Source organism: Phragmites australis, chromosome 11 (genome assembly GCF_958298935.1).
Source record: "Phragmites australis chromosome 11, lpPhrAust1.1, whole genome shotgun sequence".
NCBI classification, from domain to species: Eukaryota; Viridiplantae; Streptophyta; class Magnoliopsida; order Poales; family Poaceae; genus Phragmites; species Phragmites australis.
In genome coordinates, this window is record NC_084931.1 from 33,880,751 (window position 1) to 33,898,958 (window position 18,208).

The window sequence follows — 18,208 nt, forward strand, 5'->3', positions numbered from 1 at the left end:
CAGGTTGGTTTGGTTGGTATGGTTGATGTGTGCGTATTGTGTGATGTGTGAATACATGCTTTAGATCCTAAGGACCGATTTGTGGAGCATGTAACCCGACTAAACAGCGTAACCACGAGGTTTATATGAGTACGGTTTGGCCAATTAATTAGATATCCTCCTTATTCTGTACGCATCAGTGGCCAGTTGAGTGGCACAAAAGAGGGTCTCTGCAGTGGATGGAATCCCTTTTAGCGATAAAACCTTAGTGGGTGCAAGCGTTTTGTACATGCCTTGTAGTGAAACCTCGGCTCTACACCTCGGAAGTGTAAAGTAAAACGGGAATCACAACTCGTGGATAAAGTATGCAACCACTGCAGAATATAAAATTGATCGATCAGTTGTGCTCACAGTAAGAGCGGGTTAGACTTCTTCATGATTAGTGGGGATCTTGGATGGTTGGTTTTGGGTAGTCGGGTGGTAGTACCTCGATGAGTTGGTAGCTATATATGGGAGATCTGGTAGTCGGATGAATCCGATGAGCTGTTCTGTTAATATTAGAGTCATCACACAGAGTAAATAGAATTGCTAAGTCCTTATTATATAGATGCAGTAAACCTGAGTTAAGACTTTGTAACCTTAAGCCTTCATGATATGTTTTCTCACACATACTGAGTATTCCATATACTCACATCTGCTTTCTCACAACCTCTTGATGCTGCTAAGAAGGTGTGGACTTTGAGGACATCTCAACTGATGGAGCCGAGTTTTAGACGAAGAAAGATATTGACTTAAAGACAATGTTCGAGGCGGACGCTCCCTGGACAACGCTTGTAGATGGATGAAGGACTTGTTATCACTGAAAGTTATCTTAGTATTTTCTTTAAAACCTACATATCTTTTTTAATGAATCTTATCGTTATGTAATAACACGGTTATATTATCACTTATGAAATCATTGTGTGTACGAAACTTGATTATGATATATAGAATATATCTATTTGATCCTTTTGAAACCGGGTGTGTCACTCATTCCTTCAGCTTTCCGGCCTTCTTGCTAAGTACGCGCTTGTGAGATAAACAGCAAAAGCACGATGAGCTCCTTGTAGCTGGTAATAGTTTTATGTCCAGCTGTGCTGACATGGTAACCTAGTTCACTTAAGCTAACGGTGACGCCACGTGTGCCTTTCTGATTACAACTCTGTCATGGTATTGCAGTCTGTAAGATAGGGCCTCCTGAATATACTTTTTTTTTTTAAAGCAATCGTGTTTATGCAGTATGGCAGATCTAGCTGCGGTGAGGTATCATTTGTTGTCTTCTAAGGTCTGGGTGGTTTCTGCTCTTGTGCTCTTGTGCACTTGTGCCCTGCTAGGCTGCTAGCTGCTGAAGCAGCATAACTTTGTAGAACCATGGGTTGGGTTGATAGTGGTATTGTTTCTCGGGGCAGGGAAGGGACAGACACACAGCAAAAAGATCAGGTCAGGTTTGCAGCCAGCCCAGTTGCTTGCGGCTCAACAAAGAGACATGGACTCGGTACAATGATCTGAATATCTGATGCGCGAGGATTACCCATCGTAGTGACTCTGCAATGGGTTCGAATTAAAGCCTGAATTTCAGCGTCAGATTCTTGAGAGACTAGTACTCCACTCTGGAAGGGAGTTGGTGCCAAGCTCCTGGATCGATCACCAATTTTTAATCGATCACCATGATTGCCAAACGGAGCGGCCATCATGACGCGAGCCGGGTCAATCGATGGAGCTGAAAAGGAAATAGCTCGAGGCAGGCAGCAAGGCGCCGGCGTGTCGTGGATGTTGTAGGAAAGAAGTCGAACCTGTCTGTGTAGGGCCGGTGGGGTGGCCATCATCTGGGCTGGTGTGGTCGATGGATCCGTTGCTTCCGACCCACGGCTAGAATCCAATCCGATGGAGGGGTTCGATTTCGACGTCTCTGGTGTGCTTTGAATCTTGATGCGAGCTTTTGGTTAAGCTACGGCTAAATGGCCAGGTAGCATAATATACTGAAGTGACTTGCACCTTTGGGCTTTAAACCTGCCTCTGCCTCTGCCTGCTGTCTCCGTCTCCGTCGGCCACGACCAGTGAGCACATCCGGCCGCGAGCATAGTTGTTCGCTTTAACCAAGCAGCAGCAGCTGCAGCAGTAAGTAGTAAATCAACTATACAGTGACTGTGTGACGACAATGTTTGACCAGAATGTTAAGACTAGTGCCCTGCCCTGAAGATTTCTTTGGGAGGGAGGCTGGACGACGACCTCCCGCGCCCGGCAGCCGAGCCGAGCCAAGCCGCGCCGCGCATAAAACCAAAGAAAAACTCGCCTCGTCTCGTCCCTGCTCAACATTGTCCACCCGATCCAATGTCTCGGACTCCGTCACGCGCGCGCCCATCCAACCAGTAACCCTGTCCCATCCGGTGCAACGCAAATGGGCGTGCCCCGGGTGTACGTGACGGCGGTGCTTCTGGCGCTGGCTGCCGTCGCCGCGCTCGGGCCCCGCTGCGCCTCCGCGGAGCCGCCGCAGCGGGAGCGGTCCGCGCTGCAGGCGTTCCTTGCCGGAACGCCGCACGAGCGGGCGCTTGGGTGGAACGCGTCCGTACCAGCGTGCACCTGGGTCGGCGTCACATGCGACAAGGCCAACGGCACGGTCGTCGACCTCCGCCTCCCGGGCGTCGGGCTCATCGGCCGCCTGCCACCGGGCACGCTCGGCCAGCTGCAAGGCCTGCAGGTCATCTCGCTGCGGTCCAACCGCCTGTTCGGGGACATCCCCGGCGACCTCTTCTCCCTCCCGCAGCTCCGGTCGCTGTACCTGCAGGGCAACCTGCTCTCCGGCGCCATCCCCGCCGAGGTCGGGAGGCTCTCGGTGCTCGAGCACCTCGCGCTGTCCCACAACAACCTCTCCGGCGCCGTCCCGTTCGCGCTCAACAACCTGACCAAGTTGCGGTCGCTGAGGCTGGACGGCAACCGCCTCTCCGGCAACCTCCCCAGCATCAGCATCCGGCGGCTCGAGGTGTTTAACGTGTCCTACAACGATCTCAACGGTTCCATCCCCAGTTCCCTGGCGCGCTTCCCGCCGGAGTCCTTTGCCGGCAACCTCCACCTCTGCGGCAAGCCCCTCCTGGACCGGCCATGCCAGCCTTTCTTCCCGTCCCCGGCGCCCTCTCCCGGTGGAGGAGGCGGCGGCGCCGTCGTCCCGGTGTCCAAGAAGAAAAATAAGCTGACCGGCGCGGCGGTCGCGGCCATTGCGGTGGGCGCCGGGGCGGCTGCTCTGCTAGCTCTGGTGCTGCTGGTACTGTGCGCGGTTCACCACCGGCGGACAGCGAACGCTGAGGATGGCAAGGCGGCGACACCGACCACCAGGGGCCTGACCCCGTCGACGGCGTGGGGGGAGATGGGCGGCGAGTTCACTTCCTCTTCAAAGGAGATCAGCTTCGCCGCAGCAGCGGCTGGGGGCACGCCGGAGCGGAGCCGGCTGGTGTTCGTGGGGAAGCTCGCCGCGGTGGCGGGGCAGCACTACAGCTTCGACCTGGAGGACCTGCTGCGCGCGTCGGCGGAGGTGCTGGGGAAGGGGAGCCTGGGGACGTCGTACAAGGCGACGCTGGAGGAGGGGACGACGGTGGTGGTGAAGCGGCTGCGGGACGTGTCCGCGGCGCGGCGGGAGTTCGCGGCGTGCGTGGAGGCGGCGGCCGGCGTGGAGCACCGGAACTTGTTGCCCGTGCGCGGGTACTACTACTCCAAGGACGAGAAGCTGCTGGTCTGCGACTACCTCCCCGGCGGCAGCCTCTCCGCCCGGCTCCACGGTCAGTGATCAGCGCCTTATCTCCAGCTATTGCCGTTTGTTCCACTTACCACTCGCCATTGCCGCGTTAAATTTCTCGGTATGGTAGTAATTCGCGCGCTTTTGGCTGCCATTGTGCGTAATTCCCGCGATTTCTGCACGTTCCTCTAGTGTTTACTACAGTAGACGTTGTTTCCTTTTAGGCATGGGTCGCATGGTGAGTGAGTGGCACAGCACTGTGAGAGAGACGAAAGACACGAGCATGAGATGTGCTACTATTTGACAAGCAGTGCGAGGCGAGTGGGCTGACAGAGTGAAGTGACGGAGAATGGACTGCTGCTGAGCTCGTTTTCCGAAGATGAGCTCGAGTGGGAATTGCCGGCGGCATGTCCTGCCCTGCCGACATTATTGCCTGGGATAGATCATGGATGGATACGGCAACTCTGTACCGTCTGCTACCGATGTCCGATGAAGAGGGTTACTGTACTGTGATAGGTACGAGAAGAGTAGCAGCAGTGACATCCGTGTTTGTCTGGAGCACTCAATTCACTACACTAGTTTGCTCTGCACGCAAGCGACGTGCAGTGCAGACAGGTACGGCTTTTTTTCTTTTCTGGTGAATGTTCCAGGTACGTTGCTCTAACGAACTGTACTAGTACTACTTTGGAGTGTAGATGAAGCATGGTCTTAGAGGAGCACCGTTGTTCATGTTCAGATCAACACAGCAGAAGAGGAGAGCAACACTGTTCTTGGCCTTCAGCATCGTCGTTTGCATCAAGAAGTAATGATTTAAGCTAACCCTCCGGTGTATTGTGATGTTGAGTGGTGTAGAATGATGGGTCGATGCGTGTAACTTTTACTCATGCTAAAAGGAGCACATGACCTCTTCCAATCATTCATTCAACTTGTCAGAAACAAACAATGCGGTCAGCTTACGGCCTAGGGTTTGTTTGTTTCGGTTTTGATTTTTAGTTTTCCGTTTTTATAATTTGAAGTTAAGAACAAATAAGTAATTTTTTGACATAGTTTTTTACAATTTACTCATTGGGTCATAGGAATCCAAGAAACTGATGTTCTTTAGCTTTTTATATATTATGAAAGTCTATTTTGCTGAATTGTTCATCAAAATTTTTTAAATTCACAATCTTAAAGTTTTTCATAATCTAACTTTATATAATCTAGCTATTTACAATTCATAATCTATAAACCGTTTTTCAAAATCCCCGCTGAAATAAATAGCCCTTAGCATCGAATCCTAGGAAAGGGATTGACAGGAGGCATTTTGCAATTTAACTAGCGTTTTTCAGAATCCAGATTCCTAATGGCTAGGGCCAATCATCTGAAAGCGACTGAAATCTAAATCTATGGTCCCGTAGCCATCGTTTATCCGTGATGGCGTCCCCAGTTTTGAATTCTTGCGAAGAAACTGTCCGGTCCATGGCGTCGCCGTGTAGAGGACAGTTTTCGCTATCAGGTTTTGTACATATAAGCACCATGAGAAAATGCATCTGAATACTAGCTCGGATGCGATCACTGCCATTCAAAAACTGGTGCTGCTCAATTGTCACGTCCGGTTTTTAAAAATAATAATCAGGTGTTATATATATATATATATATGTATATGTATATATATATATATGTATATATATATATATGTATGTATATATATATGTGTGTGAGAGAGATATTATCAGTTTTATTATATATACGGTGATATTGTAAGTGATATACAGTTCTATAACGAAAAAAATAACTTTATAAAAATAAATACTAGAGTTTTAAACAGCAGTGGAAGAACACGAGAACACTTTAATGAAACTTCAGAGCATAACATAGGCAATCGACTGGGGGCAACGCAACCTAGAATGTTCCATCGTCATTATAGTCTTTAGCTTCTTGGATCTCTACGTTGTCTTCTCCAATTAAGCAACATTAATTATTGAAAATAGCAAGTGTTAGTACACATCGTACTCCGCAAATGTGGGAAAGCATGACATGAGGGTTTAGATAAGAAAGCATTGACTCAGATTTACTGCATCTATAACATCCTAACATAGGACTCAAAAAGACATAGCAGCCATATTTACTATGTGTGACAACACTGACTTCACAAGAACAGCTCATTGGATTTTATCCGACTATCAAGCTCACTGGATATTTCATATCTGACTACCAACTCATCGGGTTACCACCACTCGACTATCAGAACCAACCATCCAAGATCCCCCACTAATTAAGAAGTCCAAACCGCTCTTGACCGTGAGCACGACTGATCAGTTTTATACTCTGCAGAGTTTGCATACTTTATCCACGAGTCGTAATTTCATCACCCGCATTACCATTTGACAATCTCCATGTTACCATGTTGATTAAGCACTTGCACACTTCCTATGTTGTGCTACTAGGACATTACTACAAGGTCTTTATAAAGCTCCCACCGACTCGTAAGCACCTACTAAGGTTTCACCGCTAACAGTGATTTTATCACTACAGAGGCCCCCTCTTGTGCCACTCAATTGTCCACTGGTGCCTACATGATTAGAGAGGTGGCTATTAATTGATCAGACCGTACCCATATAAGCCCTAGGCTTATGGTTGCACTGTTCAACCGAGTTACATGCTTAAAGAATCGGTCCTTAGGATCCCAAGCAGGTACTACCACTAACCCATAGTACATACCCGCACCATCATTATACCACCTCCTGCTCAGAATCCATTTGTTTCATGTTGCTACAAAAAATTACCCAAACCAGTTCATGTTGCATAGACCATTAATCAGATTAACATTTAAACCACCTGACTCGACAGAACGACTAAGCATTTCTACCCTCGACACCTAAAGTACAAGCGACAAGAATAATCATTGAAGTATCTTGTAAACTCTAACAATGGGATTCATTTTGATAAAGCATGCAACTAAAAGTAAAAGACACACTTTCCTACAGTAGGGTCAATGTGATCAAGGACACTTGCCTAGATGCTGCTCAATGATATTCAAAATCTTGATCTTGAAGTCCCTCGAACTGTTCTGGAACGTTATCGACTAATCACGGGGACTACCAACAAACAATAAAAAGGAAACACTAAGAATAACATACCAAACAGCAGCAAAAGCACTATAAAAAGCTTACTAACAGATAGTACTCGTTACTACGATCGCGGGAGCGCAAGAATCGTCTAAAACGGAGCTATAGCGAAAATGTTATAAATGTTTGAAGTTATAGGGGCTTATTTGTAGAAGTCCAGGGACCTATATACAAATAAATAAAATTTCAAGGGGCTAAATGTAAAATAAATAGTGCTTATGAAAACAAAAAAGTTTAGGGGTAATTATGACGTCAGCAAACTGATGTGGCTCGGGAGGGTGACGTGGCTTGCCACGTAGGACAATAATGTTAACATGGCATACTGGCGTGGCTCTCATAAGCTGACTGAGTTAAAGAGGACACATGGCACGATATTATTGGCTAGCGAAGAGGTATGCCCTTGATCTAATCTCGGCCCTACACGCGGAATCGTACGGTGGGAGCTAGGTCAACCTCATAACCGACGGCGGGCTCGAACAGCAGCGCACAGTCGGAGAAGAGAGGAAACCTCGTCGCGGGACCCGAGCTTCGATGGCGAGTGGCGGAGGACAGTGTATGGTTGACGCTGAGTCCGTTTGATGGCTTGGACGGAGTCAGGGCGACTCGAGGTGTCCTGACGGTGTCAAGCTTTAACGGCGAGGCTTCGGCGACGGCTAGAGCTTCGTGCGGTGGATAAAGCTCAACGACGTTTGGTCAAGGACGTCGAGATGTGAACATAGAACAATGTTGCACGCTCGAATGGCGCCGGGGAAGGCTCGAGCTGCATGACGATGGCAAGGGATTTTTGGTGGAGTTCGATGGTGGCTCGGGAGCTCTCAAGTGAGGGAACCACGATGAGAATCGGGGCTTTGGGCGCAGTATGGTGCAAAAAAGCCCGACCCCTGATCGGGACGGCGTTTTATGGAGGGAGGGGCGGTTGAGAAAATGGGGGCCGAGTCGTGTGGCAGTTTCGAGCGGAGTGGGCGAGTGAGAACGGGGCAAGAGGTTAGGATGATGATGGAGCCCACACAACAAAGAGATCAAAGGAGAGGAGAACAATAGGTGTCACATCATCCCCCCTCCCCAGTGCAGTTCCTTTCTAGTTCTTACCCTGACCACCAACTTCCGGTTGCCGTGTGTCTGAAAACTCTGATCAAAGCAGGGCGACAAGTCTAAGGTTTTGATTGATCGTTAACGTCAGATGCGCTGTCATACATGTATGCTAGTATTGACGATTTCCAATCATACAGTGTGTTTGTTGGCCTTATCATGCTGCTATGAATAATCAGACCTAGCTGTGACACCTGCAGGCTTGAATGCTTGATGTATTTCTTAGAAAGCTACTCCTGCTCGTGTTTAGTCGCTCTACCAACTGCTCTTACTTTGGTTCCCTTGACCATTTTGCTGCCTAAATGTATTTGAAAAAGAGTGGGATACTGTACATGCATCACTGAATTTCTGTTGAAGTCGTAATTCTGCGTCACTGATGATTCCATGGACAACGACTAGCTACGTAATCTTTATCCGGTTATTAACGTTTTATTTCTTTCTTTTGTTCAACTGAGTTACTGGTATAAACAAATTACGCATTCACACGAATTAGTTAAAGAAAATCTGATTTTTTTGCTGTATAATAGTAGTACAATTTATCCTTGCTGAAAATAACAGTTTACTAGCGTGGCATAGTGATTTCTCTGTCTGTACATTGTTATGTCGTCGGAGATGCTCACCGTGATTTTGCCACAGGAAGCCGGGGCACCGGCCGGACGCCGATGGACTGGGAGGCTCGCATGAGCGCCGCGCTGTGCGCCGCGCGCGGCGTGGCGCACCTGCACACCGCGCACAGCCTCGCGCACGGCAACGTCAAGTCCTCCAACCTCCTGCTCCGGCCGGACCAGGACGCCGCCGCGCTCTCCGACTACTGCCTCCACCAGGTCTCCGCCGCGCCCCTCGCGCACTCCAGCGCCGGCGCTGGTTACCGCGCCCCGGAGCTCGTGGACGCGCGCTGCCCGACGCTCAGGTCGGACGTGTACTCGCTCGGGGTGCTCTTCCTCGAGCTCCTCACGGGCAAGTCCCCGTCGCACCACGCGTCCCTGGACGGCGAGGGCGTGGTGGACCTCCCGCGGTGGGTGCAGTCGGTGGTACGGGAGGAGTGGACGGCCGAGGTGTTCGACGCCGAGCTGGTGCGGCTGGGGGGGAGCGCGGAGGAGGAGATGGTGGCGCTGCTGCAGGTGGCCATGGCGTGCGTGGCCACCGCGCCGGACGCGCGGCCGGACGCCGCCGACGTCGTCAGGATGATAGAGGATATCGGCGGCGGGCACGGGCGCACAACGACGGAGGAGAGCGAGGGAACAAGGGGGGCGTCGGAGGAGGAGCGGTCGAGGGGCACGGCGGCGGCTGGCGCGACGCCGTGACTCCGCTGGTGCAGCGGCAATGCAGGGTAAATTCGTAAGCTCGTGGCTCGTGTTACGTGTATCTCATAGGGGAAAGCTGTTTCCTTTCCTCGGATTTTAGCTTTGTTTTCGCTCTCTAACTCAGGCTATCAGGCATCCATTGTTGTCAATCAAACACTATGATACATTTTTTCTCTCTCCCTGTCTTCGTTTCTCGAAGTAAATGTAACAATGTCTCCCGTTCATTTCTGCTCCTGCGAAGTTGTGATGATCACAATGAAGTGTCTGCTCCAAATTCCAATGAATCGACCATAGCTAAGAGCTTGGATCATGATGAGCAAGCACTTGGGTCACTTTGTGTGTGCTGCTCTGCAGAATTGGCAATCGTACTAGCTCAGTGAACAGTTAGTCTGCACCAGTGCTTCGATCAGAATTCAAGACATGACGGAATGAAATCGTTCTAACTTGATGAGGCCAACACCTTACACTCGGTTGTCTCCCTGAAGCTTACTCTGAGCAAGAGAAATCGAAGCAAAGTATCAAACAGAAAACAGATCTGCACACCACACCACACCACGGATTCGGCGAGCCATCGCATCGTGGAATGTAGGGGCAGGCCTCAAGCCATAGCTCTCCGGGGACCGAAACCCCACAGACCACAGCCCGCTACTTCTCCCTCGGCGGCGGCGGCAACCCCCAGAGGGCCGCGGACGCCGACGCCGACGCCTGCCGCGCTCGTCAGGCAAGGCCGATCAGATTTGGAACGAAGGGATGTTAAGAAGTGAAATTGTGTAACTGTAACAATGTTCATAGACTAGTTGTCAGGGGGTGCGTTGAGTACCAAGCGTTGAGTACCAAGTCCATAGGAGTTGGAGGCGCCGTGATGACCGCGTCTTGGTGACCACGCACTCCTGCACAATAGGTGATTAGCTCTGCATGTAGAACGGTTATTGACCTGAACTCACGGATCACCGATCCACCACTGGTTGTGCCTGCTATATAAACAGAAGTGATCCCAAGAGGATCTTGCGTTTGGCAAATTATCTTTACTCCACATTCTTTTATGGTAATCAGAGCCACGATCTGATTGCTTAGCCATGACAGGATCGCCGTTTTCCACAACCACCGCAAATTCCTCATCGTCTGCTGCTGCTGCCCAAATCGGCACCATGCCTGCGCCATCATTCAGCCACATGATCCATGTGAAGCTAACCCAGGAGAATTATCTCCTATGGAAGACTCAGATCTTACCATATCTGAGGAGCCAAGGTCTTCTCGGCTACGTTGACGGATCAACTCCGCAACCAAGCCAGACAATCCATGTCGAAGAAGAAGGGCGTCGCAGGCTCGCCGTCAACCCGGACTACACCGTCTGGTACCATCAAGATCAGTTCGTGCTAAGCGGCATCATCTCCTCAGTGACCGAGGAGGTGCTCAGCACTCTCATCGGCGTGACCACCTCACGTCAAGCCTGGCGCGAGCTGGAGAAGACCTTTGCGGCGAGCTCGCGTGCGCGCATCATGCAGATACGCATGCAGCTTGCCACGACCCAGAAGAAGGACAACAACGTCAGTGACTACTACCGCAAGATGAAGCGCCTCGCCGACACACTAGCCGCCATCGGCAAGCCCCTTGAGGACGAAGAGTTCATCGCCTACCTCCTGCGCGGACTTGGGAGCGAGTACGACTCCCTGGTGACGAGCATCACCACACGCACAGATCAATACTCTGTCAGCGATGTGTATGCTCACATGTTGAATTATGAGATGCGCATCGAGCACAACAACATTGAAGTTCAGATCACGGCCAATGTCGCCAACAGAAGCCAAGGGCGCGGCGGCGGCGGCCGGAACAATCGAGGCAGGGGGCGCGTCAACAACAACCGCGCTCCCGGCGGTCGCGGCAGCGGCCGTGGCGGCGGCAACAAGGAGACATGCCAAGTCTGTGGCAAGAACGGTCATGACGCCCTCCGCTGCTGGTATCGCTTCGATCACAGCTACCAGGCCGACGACGCCACCAAGGTCGCGGCTGCAGCCTCCACCAATGGTTACACTGTCGATCCGAACTGGTATGTTGACTCTGGAGCAACGGACCACATCACCCACGATCTGGAAAGACTGACGACAAGGGAGAACTACAATGGAGGTGATCACATTCAGGTAGCGAGTGGATCAGGTTTGTCAATTGCTCATGTTGGAAATTCTTTTATTACTGGTTCAATTCGTCCCCTATATCTGAGACATATCCTTCATGCTCCTGAGATAAATCGTCACTTACTGTCTGTTAGAAAATTGGCCACTGATAACAATGCCTTCGTTGAGTTTCATCCAAATTCTTTCTATGTTAAGGATCGAAACACGAGGATCACACTGGCGCAAGGAAGATGTAGGAATGGCCTCTACATTCTTCAGAATAAAAGGCCCAGCCAGGTACTCATGTCAGCCAGAGTCACAAGGGAGCACTTGCATCGACGGCTGGGTCATCCTGCTTCTTCAATAGTTAATCGAGTTCTGCAGAATAATCAGTTAGCTGTAGTTAGTGACAGAGAGTCCCCATCTGTTTGTGATGCTTGCCAGCAAGGCAAAGCACACCAGCTACCTTTTTCTTCATCAACCAATGCATCTTCCTTTCCTTTGCAAATAATACACACAGATGTTTGGGGCCCTGCTATTTCTTCTGTTCATAATGCCAAATTCTATGTGTCCTTTGTTGATGACTACAGCAAACATGTGTGGATTTACTTTCTGAAACACAAAAGTGAAGTTGAATATGTTTTTCTTCAGTTTCAGAAACACGTTGAAACCCTGCTCAACACCAAGATTAGATCAGTTCAGTCTGACTGGGGGGGAGAGTATCATCGACTCCATCAGTACTTCACTAGATCAGGAATAGAACACAGGATCTCTTGCCCTCACACACACCAACAGAATGGTGTTATTGAGCGAAAACACAGACACATAGTAGAAACTGGTCTCACTCTTCTTGCTCAGGCCAAAATGCCACTTAGGTTTTGGGATGAGGCTTTTCACACAGCCTGTTATCTCATTAACAGAATGCCTACACCCACCATACACAATGACACACCTCTTCACAAGCTTTTTGGTTCTAAGCCTGATTACAAAATTCTTCGTATTTTCAGTTGTGCCTGCTGGCCAAACCTCAGAGCTTATAACTCAAAGAAGCTGAATTTCAGATCCAAGCAGTGTGTCTTCTTGGGATACAGTTCATCACACAAAGGGTACAAGTGTTTTGATAGGTCTACAGGCCGTATTTTCATCTCTCGTGATGTCATATTTGATGAAAACTTGTTTCCCTTTGCTGTGCAGCCTGTGTCTGAAATTCTGAATCCGAAAATCACACATCACCCAACTCTGCTACCCATTGCAACTAAACAGCCTGTATACCTCGAGCACGCTCTCATGAACATTGAACCTATCCAATCCAACAACCCACATGAACCAGTAGTAAATGATTTTCAACTTAGCAATGACTCAACTGACTCTGCTCCTAACTCTGATGTCTCTCCTAGTAGTGTCTTGCCTGCAGGTCTGACAGAAAATTCAGAAGAAAATGCTGCCACCTTAAGCCATACTGATGAAGATGTTGACCAAAGTCAAGCACAGTCAGATGGTCAAGTGCCCGGCCATCCAATGCGTACCAGACTTCGTGATAATATTGTGAAACCAAAAAGGTTTACAGATGGAACAGTTCGGTATGGCTTAAACACTGAAGTGGCCACTGCTGAAAATCCGACAAGTGCAGTTTCAGCTCTGTCAGTCACTGAACCAAGCAGCCTACAGCAAGCTTTGAAAGATCCAGGGTGGAAGCAGGCTATGGATGTTGAGTACTCAGCCTTGATGAAGAATGACACATGGGAACTGGTGCCCCTAAAGAAAGGTATAAATCTCATTGACAGTAGATGGGTGTATAAAGTAAAGAGAAAGTCTGATGGTTCAGTTGAAAGGCTGAAAGCTAGGCTGGTAGCAAAGGGGTTTAAGCAGCAATATGGAGTTGATTTTCTTGACACCTACTCACCAGTTGTCAAACCAACTACAGTGCGTGTAATTCTGTCATTAGCAGTCACTAGAGGATGGTCCATGCATCAGATAGATATTCAGAACGCATTCCTTCATGGTTTTCTGAAAGAAGAAGTACACATGCGGCAGCCTCCAGGTTATGAAGATAAAGGACAGCCATCAGGTTATGTTTGTAGATTGAAGAAGGCTCTATATGGCCTGAAACAGGCCCCACGAGCTTGGCATTCAAGGTTAACAAGCAAACTGCATGAGCTGGGCTTCAGTGCTTCAAGAGCAGATGCATCATTGTTCATATTCAAACAAGGAGGCATTACAATTTACATGCTGATTTATGTGGATGACATCATAATTGTTAGTTCATCTTCTGATGCTACAAGAAAGCTAATTCAACAACTGAAAAATGAGTTTGCTGTCAAAGATTTGGGGAAATTGGATTACTTTCTAGGTATCCAAGTCAAACCACAAAAGGATGGTGTGCTGCTGTGTCAAAATAGGTATGCTTCAGATCTTCTGAAAAGAGCCAAGATGGATAGGTGTAAGCCAATATCTACACCTATGTCTCCCAGTGAAAAGCTGACCAAAGATCAAGGGAAGCAATTGTCTGAACTTGAAAGATTTCAGTACAGAAGTATTGTTGGAGGCCTTCAGTATCTGACTATTACAAGGCCTGATATGTCCTTTGCAGTCAACCGAGTTTGTCAGTTTATTCAGTCACCAACAGATTTACATTGGGCTGCAGTCAAGCGTTTGCTGAGGTACATCAAAGGAACACTTGACTTTGGACTGAAACTGAAGTGCTCAACACACTGTACTCTCAGTGCATTTTCAGATGCAGACTGGGCAGGTTGCCCTGATGATAGAAGATCAACCAGCGGGTTTGCAGTATTTCTTGGATCAAACTTGGTGTCATGGAGCTCTAGGAAGCAAGCTACGGTGTCCAGATCCAGCACTGAAGCTGAATATAAAGCTATTGCAAATGTGACAGCTGAGCTGATATGGTTGCAATCTTTACTGAAAGAATTGGGTGTATTTCAACACAAAGCGCCATTGTTGTGGTGTGACAACCTAGGAGCAACCTATCTAACTGCAAATCCCATGTTTCATGCTCGAACAAAACACATTGAGGTGGATTTCCATTTTGTCAGAGAGCAAGTTGCAAGGAAGGCAATGGAAGTCAGGTTTATCTCCTCCAAAGATCAGCTTGCAGATGTCTTCACTAAGCCACTGCCAAGATCACCACTCATTTCTATCTGTCGCAATCTCAACTTGAGATCACCAAGCTGTGATTGAGGGGGTGTGTTAAGAAGTGAAATTGTGTAACTGTAACAATGTTCATAGACTAGTTGTCAGGGGGTGCGTTGAGTACCAAGCGTTGAGTACCAAGTCCATAGGAGTTGGAGGCGCCGTGATGACCGCGTCTTGGTGACCACGCACTCCTGCACAATAGGTGATTAGCTCTGCATGTAGAACGGTTATTGACCTGAACTCACGGATCACCGATCCACCACTGGTTATGCCTGCTATATAAACAGAAGTGATCCCAAGAGGATCTTGCGTTTGGCAAATTATCTTTACTCCACATTCTTTTAAGGGATGCGTAGTCGCCGCATTTCGATTCAATAGCGCTTCCAGTCCCGTTGCCGCCGCTGCGTCGAGGATGGAGGGGAGGAAGGTGGAAGGGCTAGCCTAGAACAAACTGAATAATACAAGGGACTATATTGCCGCCGATCCACACCGCATGCTTTGATCCAACGGTTATTTGTGCTTTCTCGGTACTCCTATTGTCTACATAATCCTGAACTTTAAAAAGACTTATTTAACTCTCAACTTTCAATATCGAATCACATAATCCTTTAAAGTGGTTTTTCGCAGTAGCTTTGCTGACGTAATGGCAATTTCACTGACGTGGCAACCTATAATACCATTTTTGCTGATATAGTAGTGCACACGTGGTAAGCAAACTCACATATTCTATTTTTCTCGTTCATCTCTCTCCTGCTAACCTCTCTATCCCTCTGGTCGACCTCTCTCTGCCTCTCCTCCCTCCAGTCCGCCTCTCTCTACCTTTCTCTCCCTCCCATCATCCTCTCTCTCAGATCGAACAACTCAGACCATATGCGACGAGTTCCGTTAGTGTCAAGCTAACTCGGTTTTAAAACGCATGAGAGATGATATGGTAGTCTCGTGGTAAAAACAGGTGACGTAGCAGTAATATCATCAAAACTGCTATTGTAAACCATTCTAAAAGTTATGTGATTAGATATTTAAAATTTAGAGAGTTAAATAAACGGTTTTAAAGGTCGGAGGTTATCCAGCACTAGAAATAGCTTATAGGAGTAATTTGAACTTTTTACTTTACTGATTAGCTCTCTGTTTACGGCGGATGGTTTCGCTCGTGCTCTCTCCTCCTCCTGCCTGTTCGCCGGCCGTCCGCCGGCGCCTGGCGCGCTTGTTGAGCAGCCGTTCGGAGCATCTGGGACGCACTGTTGGCGTAGCCCTGTGAAGGAGGAAGTTCAACTTGGGATGATGCAACGGGCGTCGGAGCACACCGTGATTTGGCCGTAGGCGGCCGGGCGCCGCCGACGTTGTCCAGATGATAGAGGAGATGGGCGGCTGGCACGGGCGCCGAGGACCGGGTAATTGCATAGGTCATCGTGCTGGTCATCAGCACTTGCTGTGCTTGCTCTGCGAACCTGGAAATCGTATCTCACTGAACCTCAATTCTGGTCTGGGGCATATCCAAAGTTCACGCTCAGCTCCCAAATCCTGTAGTCCGGGCATGGCAAAAAGAAATCATCCTTATTCGATCGGGTGATTTTTTCCCTTCGAAAAGGTAATCCTTTTTCCATTTTAGACCAAAGGCATGGCCCAGCTTTCTTTTAGAAAGCAAGATCTGCTGGGGTTACCAGCTTTTACATAAAGTTATCGTTGCATATGAGACCCTAGCTGTCAGAGCAGATTGATCATTCGCCTGCACCCTGCAGCTGTCTGATCGAACGATATATGCAAGTATATATAGTTTGCTTCTCGTTCGAGGCATGCAAAGTATGTATAGAGTCATCCAAAGTTGTCGCTTTCTTTCGGTGCTGCATCGCTGTGAGCGCGATCAATCTGACGGATGGACGAAACGGCTCTTGTTATTATTTCACCACTACAGCTTGCTAGGTAGCCAGCCCTACGAGGCGACAATTATTTGGTTCAGCTTAACACAGTCGAACGCTACATGGAGCCTTTGCGGCCGAACAGGTTCACCATCCATGCTGCTGAGCGCGCGGCGGCACGGCGGCGGGAGGACGAGCCGGCACCCTGGTTGCCGGCGTTCCGGCCTCGTCCTGCCTGGGGGCGGCCGCCCATTGGGGCCGCCATCCCGCCGAACAACGGCACTGCTGGTTCGGAGTGAGACGACGACGAGCTCGGCTTCTTCGGCCTCCGTGGTGGCTTAGGCGGCGACTCGCCGAAGCCCTGCGTCATCTTGTCAATCATGCTAAAGATCTCGTCAAAGGAATCGTCATCAGGCTCCTGTGAGAGTGGCAACAAGTCACGAATCAACGAGTCAGTTCAGTTGTTGTCACTGATGCCTCCCTCAAGTCGCGATGGAAGTTGATTATATGAAAAGGATTCGTCTACTTCGCAGATCCAGAGATGTCGTCGTGACTGGTCTCAGTATAATGTATCTAGCTTCCTCTTGTAACTTGTGAGTGACTTGTGTGCATGCATGCTTGAGGAACATTAATAATTACCTTGTTCATCTTGCTCATCGTCGCCACCATTTCTCCGGCGAAGTCGTTCATCCCCTGAAAAACAAACATTCACCACCGTACATATAGTCAGTCAGTCCAAGAATCCAGCAAGTAATTTAAGTTCCTACGTACACGCGCGTCACATCGCTGACCTTGGCATCCTCGTCTCTGTCGTACAGCACCCTCTTCGACGCGTCCGACAGCACTGCCACATACATGCGGACGCACGCAGAACGATCGATCGATTTACACGCAGCACTCAGCATTATATTTCCATGGTGTGCTGCAGGTGTAGGTTAGCTAGATATGCGTACCTTCGTATGCCTCCTGTATCTGCTGGAACCTGGCCTTGGCCTCCTCCGCCACCCGAGGGTCCCTTCCCATCTTGATCTTGTCCGGGTGCCACTTCTGCGATTCAATTCCACAGCACCAGCCGACGTTAGACGTGGACCATCGTGCCGTTTGCTAACTAAAGTAAACGCACTCACCAGGGCGAGCTTGCGGTAGGCGGCGCGTATCTCGGCGGCGGACGCGCCCCGCGCCACGCCCAGCACGGCGTAGTACGACGGCTGCCTCGCGCCCCCGGCCATTGCTCGGCTCCCACGTACTACGTACTTCGCTGTCTGGCAGATGGCGACCCGCCGGCGAATGCCTGCCGCTGCCTGCAGCCTGCTGTACGAGGGCCTCGGCCCGCCGGCCGATCTTATAGTGCGGGGAGCACGCGGTGCGAGCCAGTAGAAAGCATCATGTGGGCACCACACCGCGGAGCCGGGGGCTGCAGCGGGCGGCATGGGGACCGAGGCTTCGGGCTGCAACGGGCGCCGGAAACGTGAGCGCGCGCTGCGTCAGCGCCAGCGTTCGGCGACTGCTGGGCGCCGTGACACTTGTACCGTGCGCCGGGAGATATCTTTCGCGTCCCGCCGCCGGATTGCCGTTGGGAGGCGTATCTGTGAGGTGGTACGCGCTGTGGTGTGCGGATCGGCGCGGCCGCGGGATCCGAGGTGCTTTTGGGGCCTTGAGAGAATCATGTGTGCTCTAGGCCGGATGGATGTTGGATATGGATGCAAGTTGATCGATGATGTGGATGGTTGGGGGTTTCTTTTTGGGAAGAAATGCCATCTGTTTCCCTTCTACAACATGGCTTGTCGGCGAAAGAGATTTCGAGGACATATGGTCGACGGCGATGCGGCCATCTGAGAATAGGAGC

The 18,208-nt window shown here is 49.8% G+C and overlaps 2 protein-coding genes across 2 annotated transcripts; one reads left to right on the forward strand and one right to left on the reverse strand.

Moving 5' to 3' along the window:
• Positions 1 to 2,265: 2,265 nt before the first annotated feature.
• LOC133885000 (probable inactive receptor kinase At2g26730) lies at positions 2,266 to 9,473 on the forward strand. The gene is made up of 2 exons (XM_062324619.1): positions 2,266 to 3,788; positions 8,578 to 9,473. The coding sequence occupies exons 1-2, from the start codon at positions 2,417 to 2,419 to the stop codon at positions 9,243 to 9,245; spliced, it is 2,040 nt and encodes a 679-aa protein (XP_062180603.1). The 5' UTR covers positions 2,266 to 2,416; the 3' UTR covers positions 9,246 to 9,473.
• A 7,007-nt stretch (positions 9,474 to 16,480) lies between these two features.
• Positions 16,481 to 17,792, reverse strand: LOC133884198 (uncharacterized). Its single transcript, XM_062323542.1, has 5 exons — positions 17,490 to 17,792; positions 17,316 to 17,409; positions 17,154 to 17,206; positions 17,002 to 17,055; positions 16,481 to 16,780 (listed from the first exon to the last, which is right to left on the reverse strand). Exons 1-5 carry the CDS (start codon positions 17,790 to 17,792, stop codon positions 16,481 to 16,483), a joined length of 804 nt encoding a protein of 267 aa, XP_062179526.1.
• Between the last annotated feature and the right edge of the window lie 416 nt (positions 17,793 to 18,208).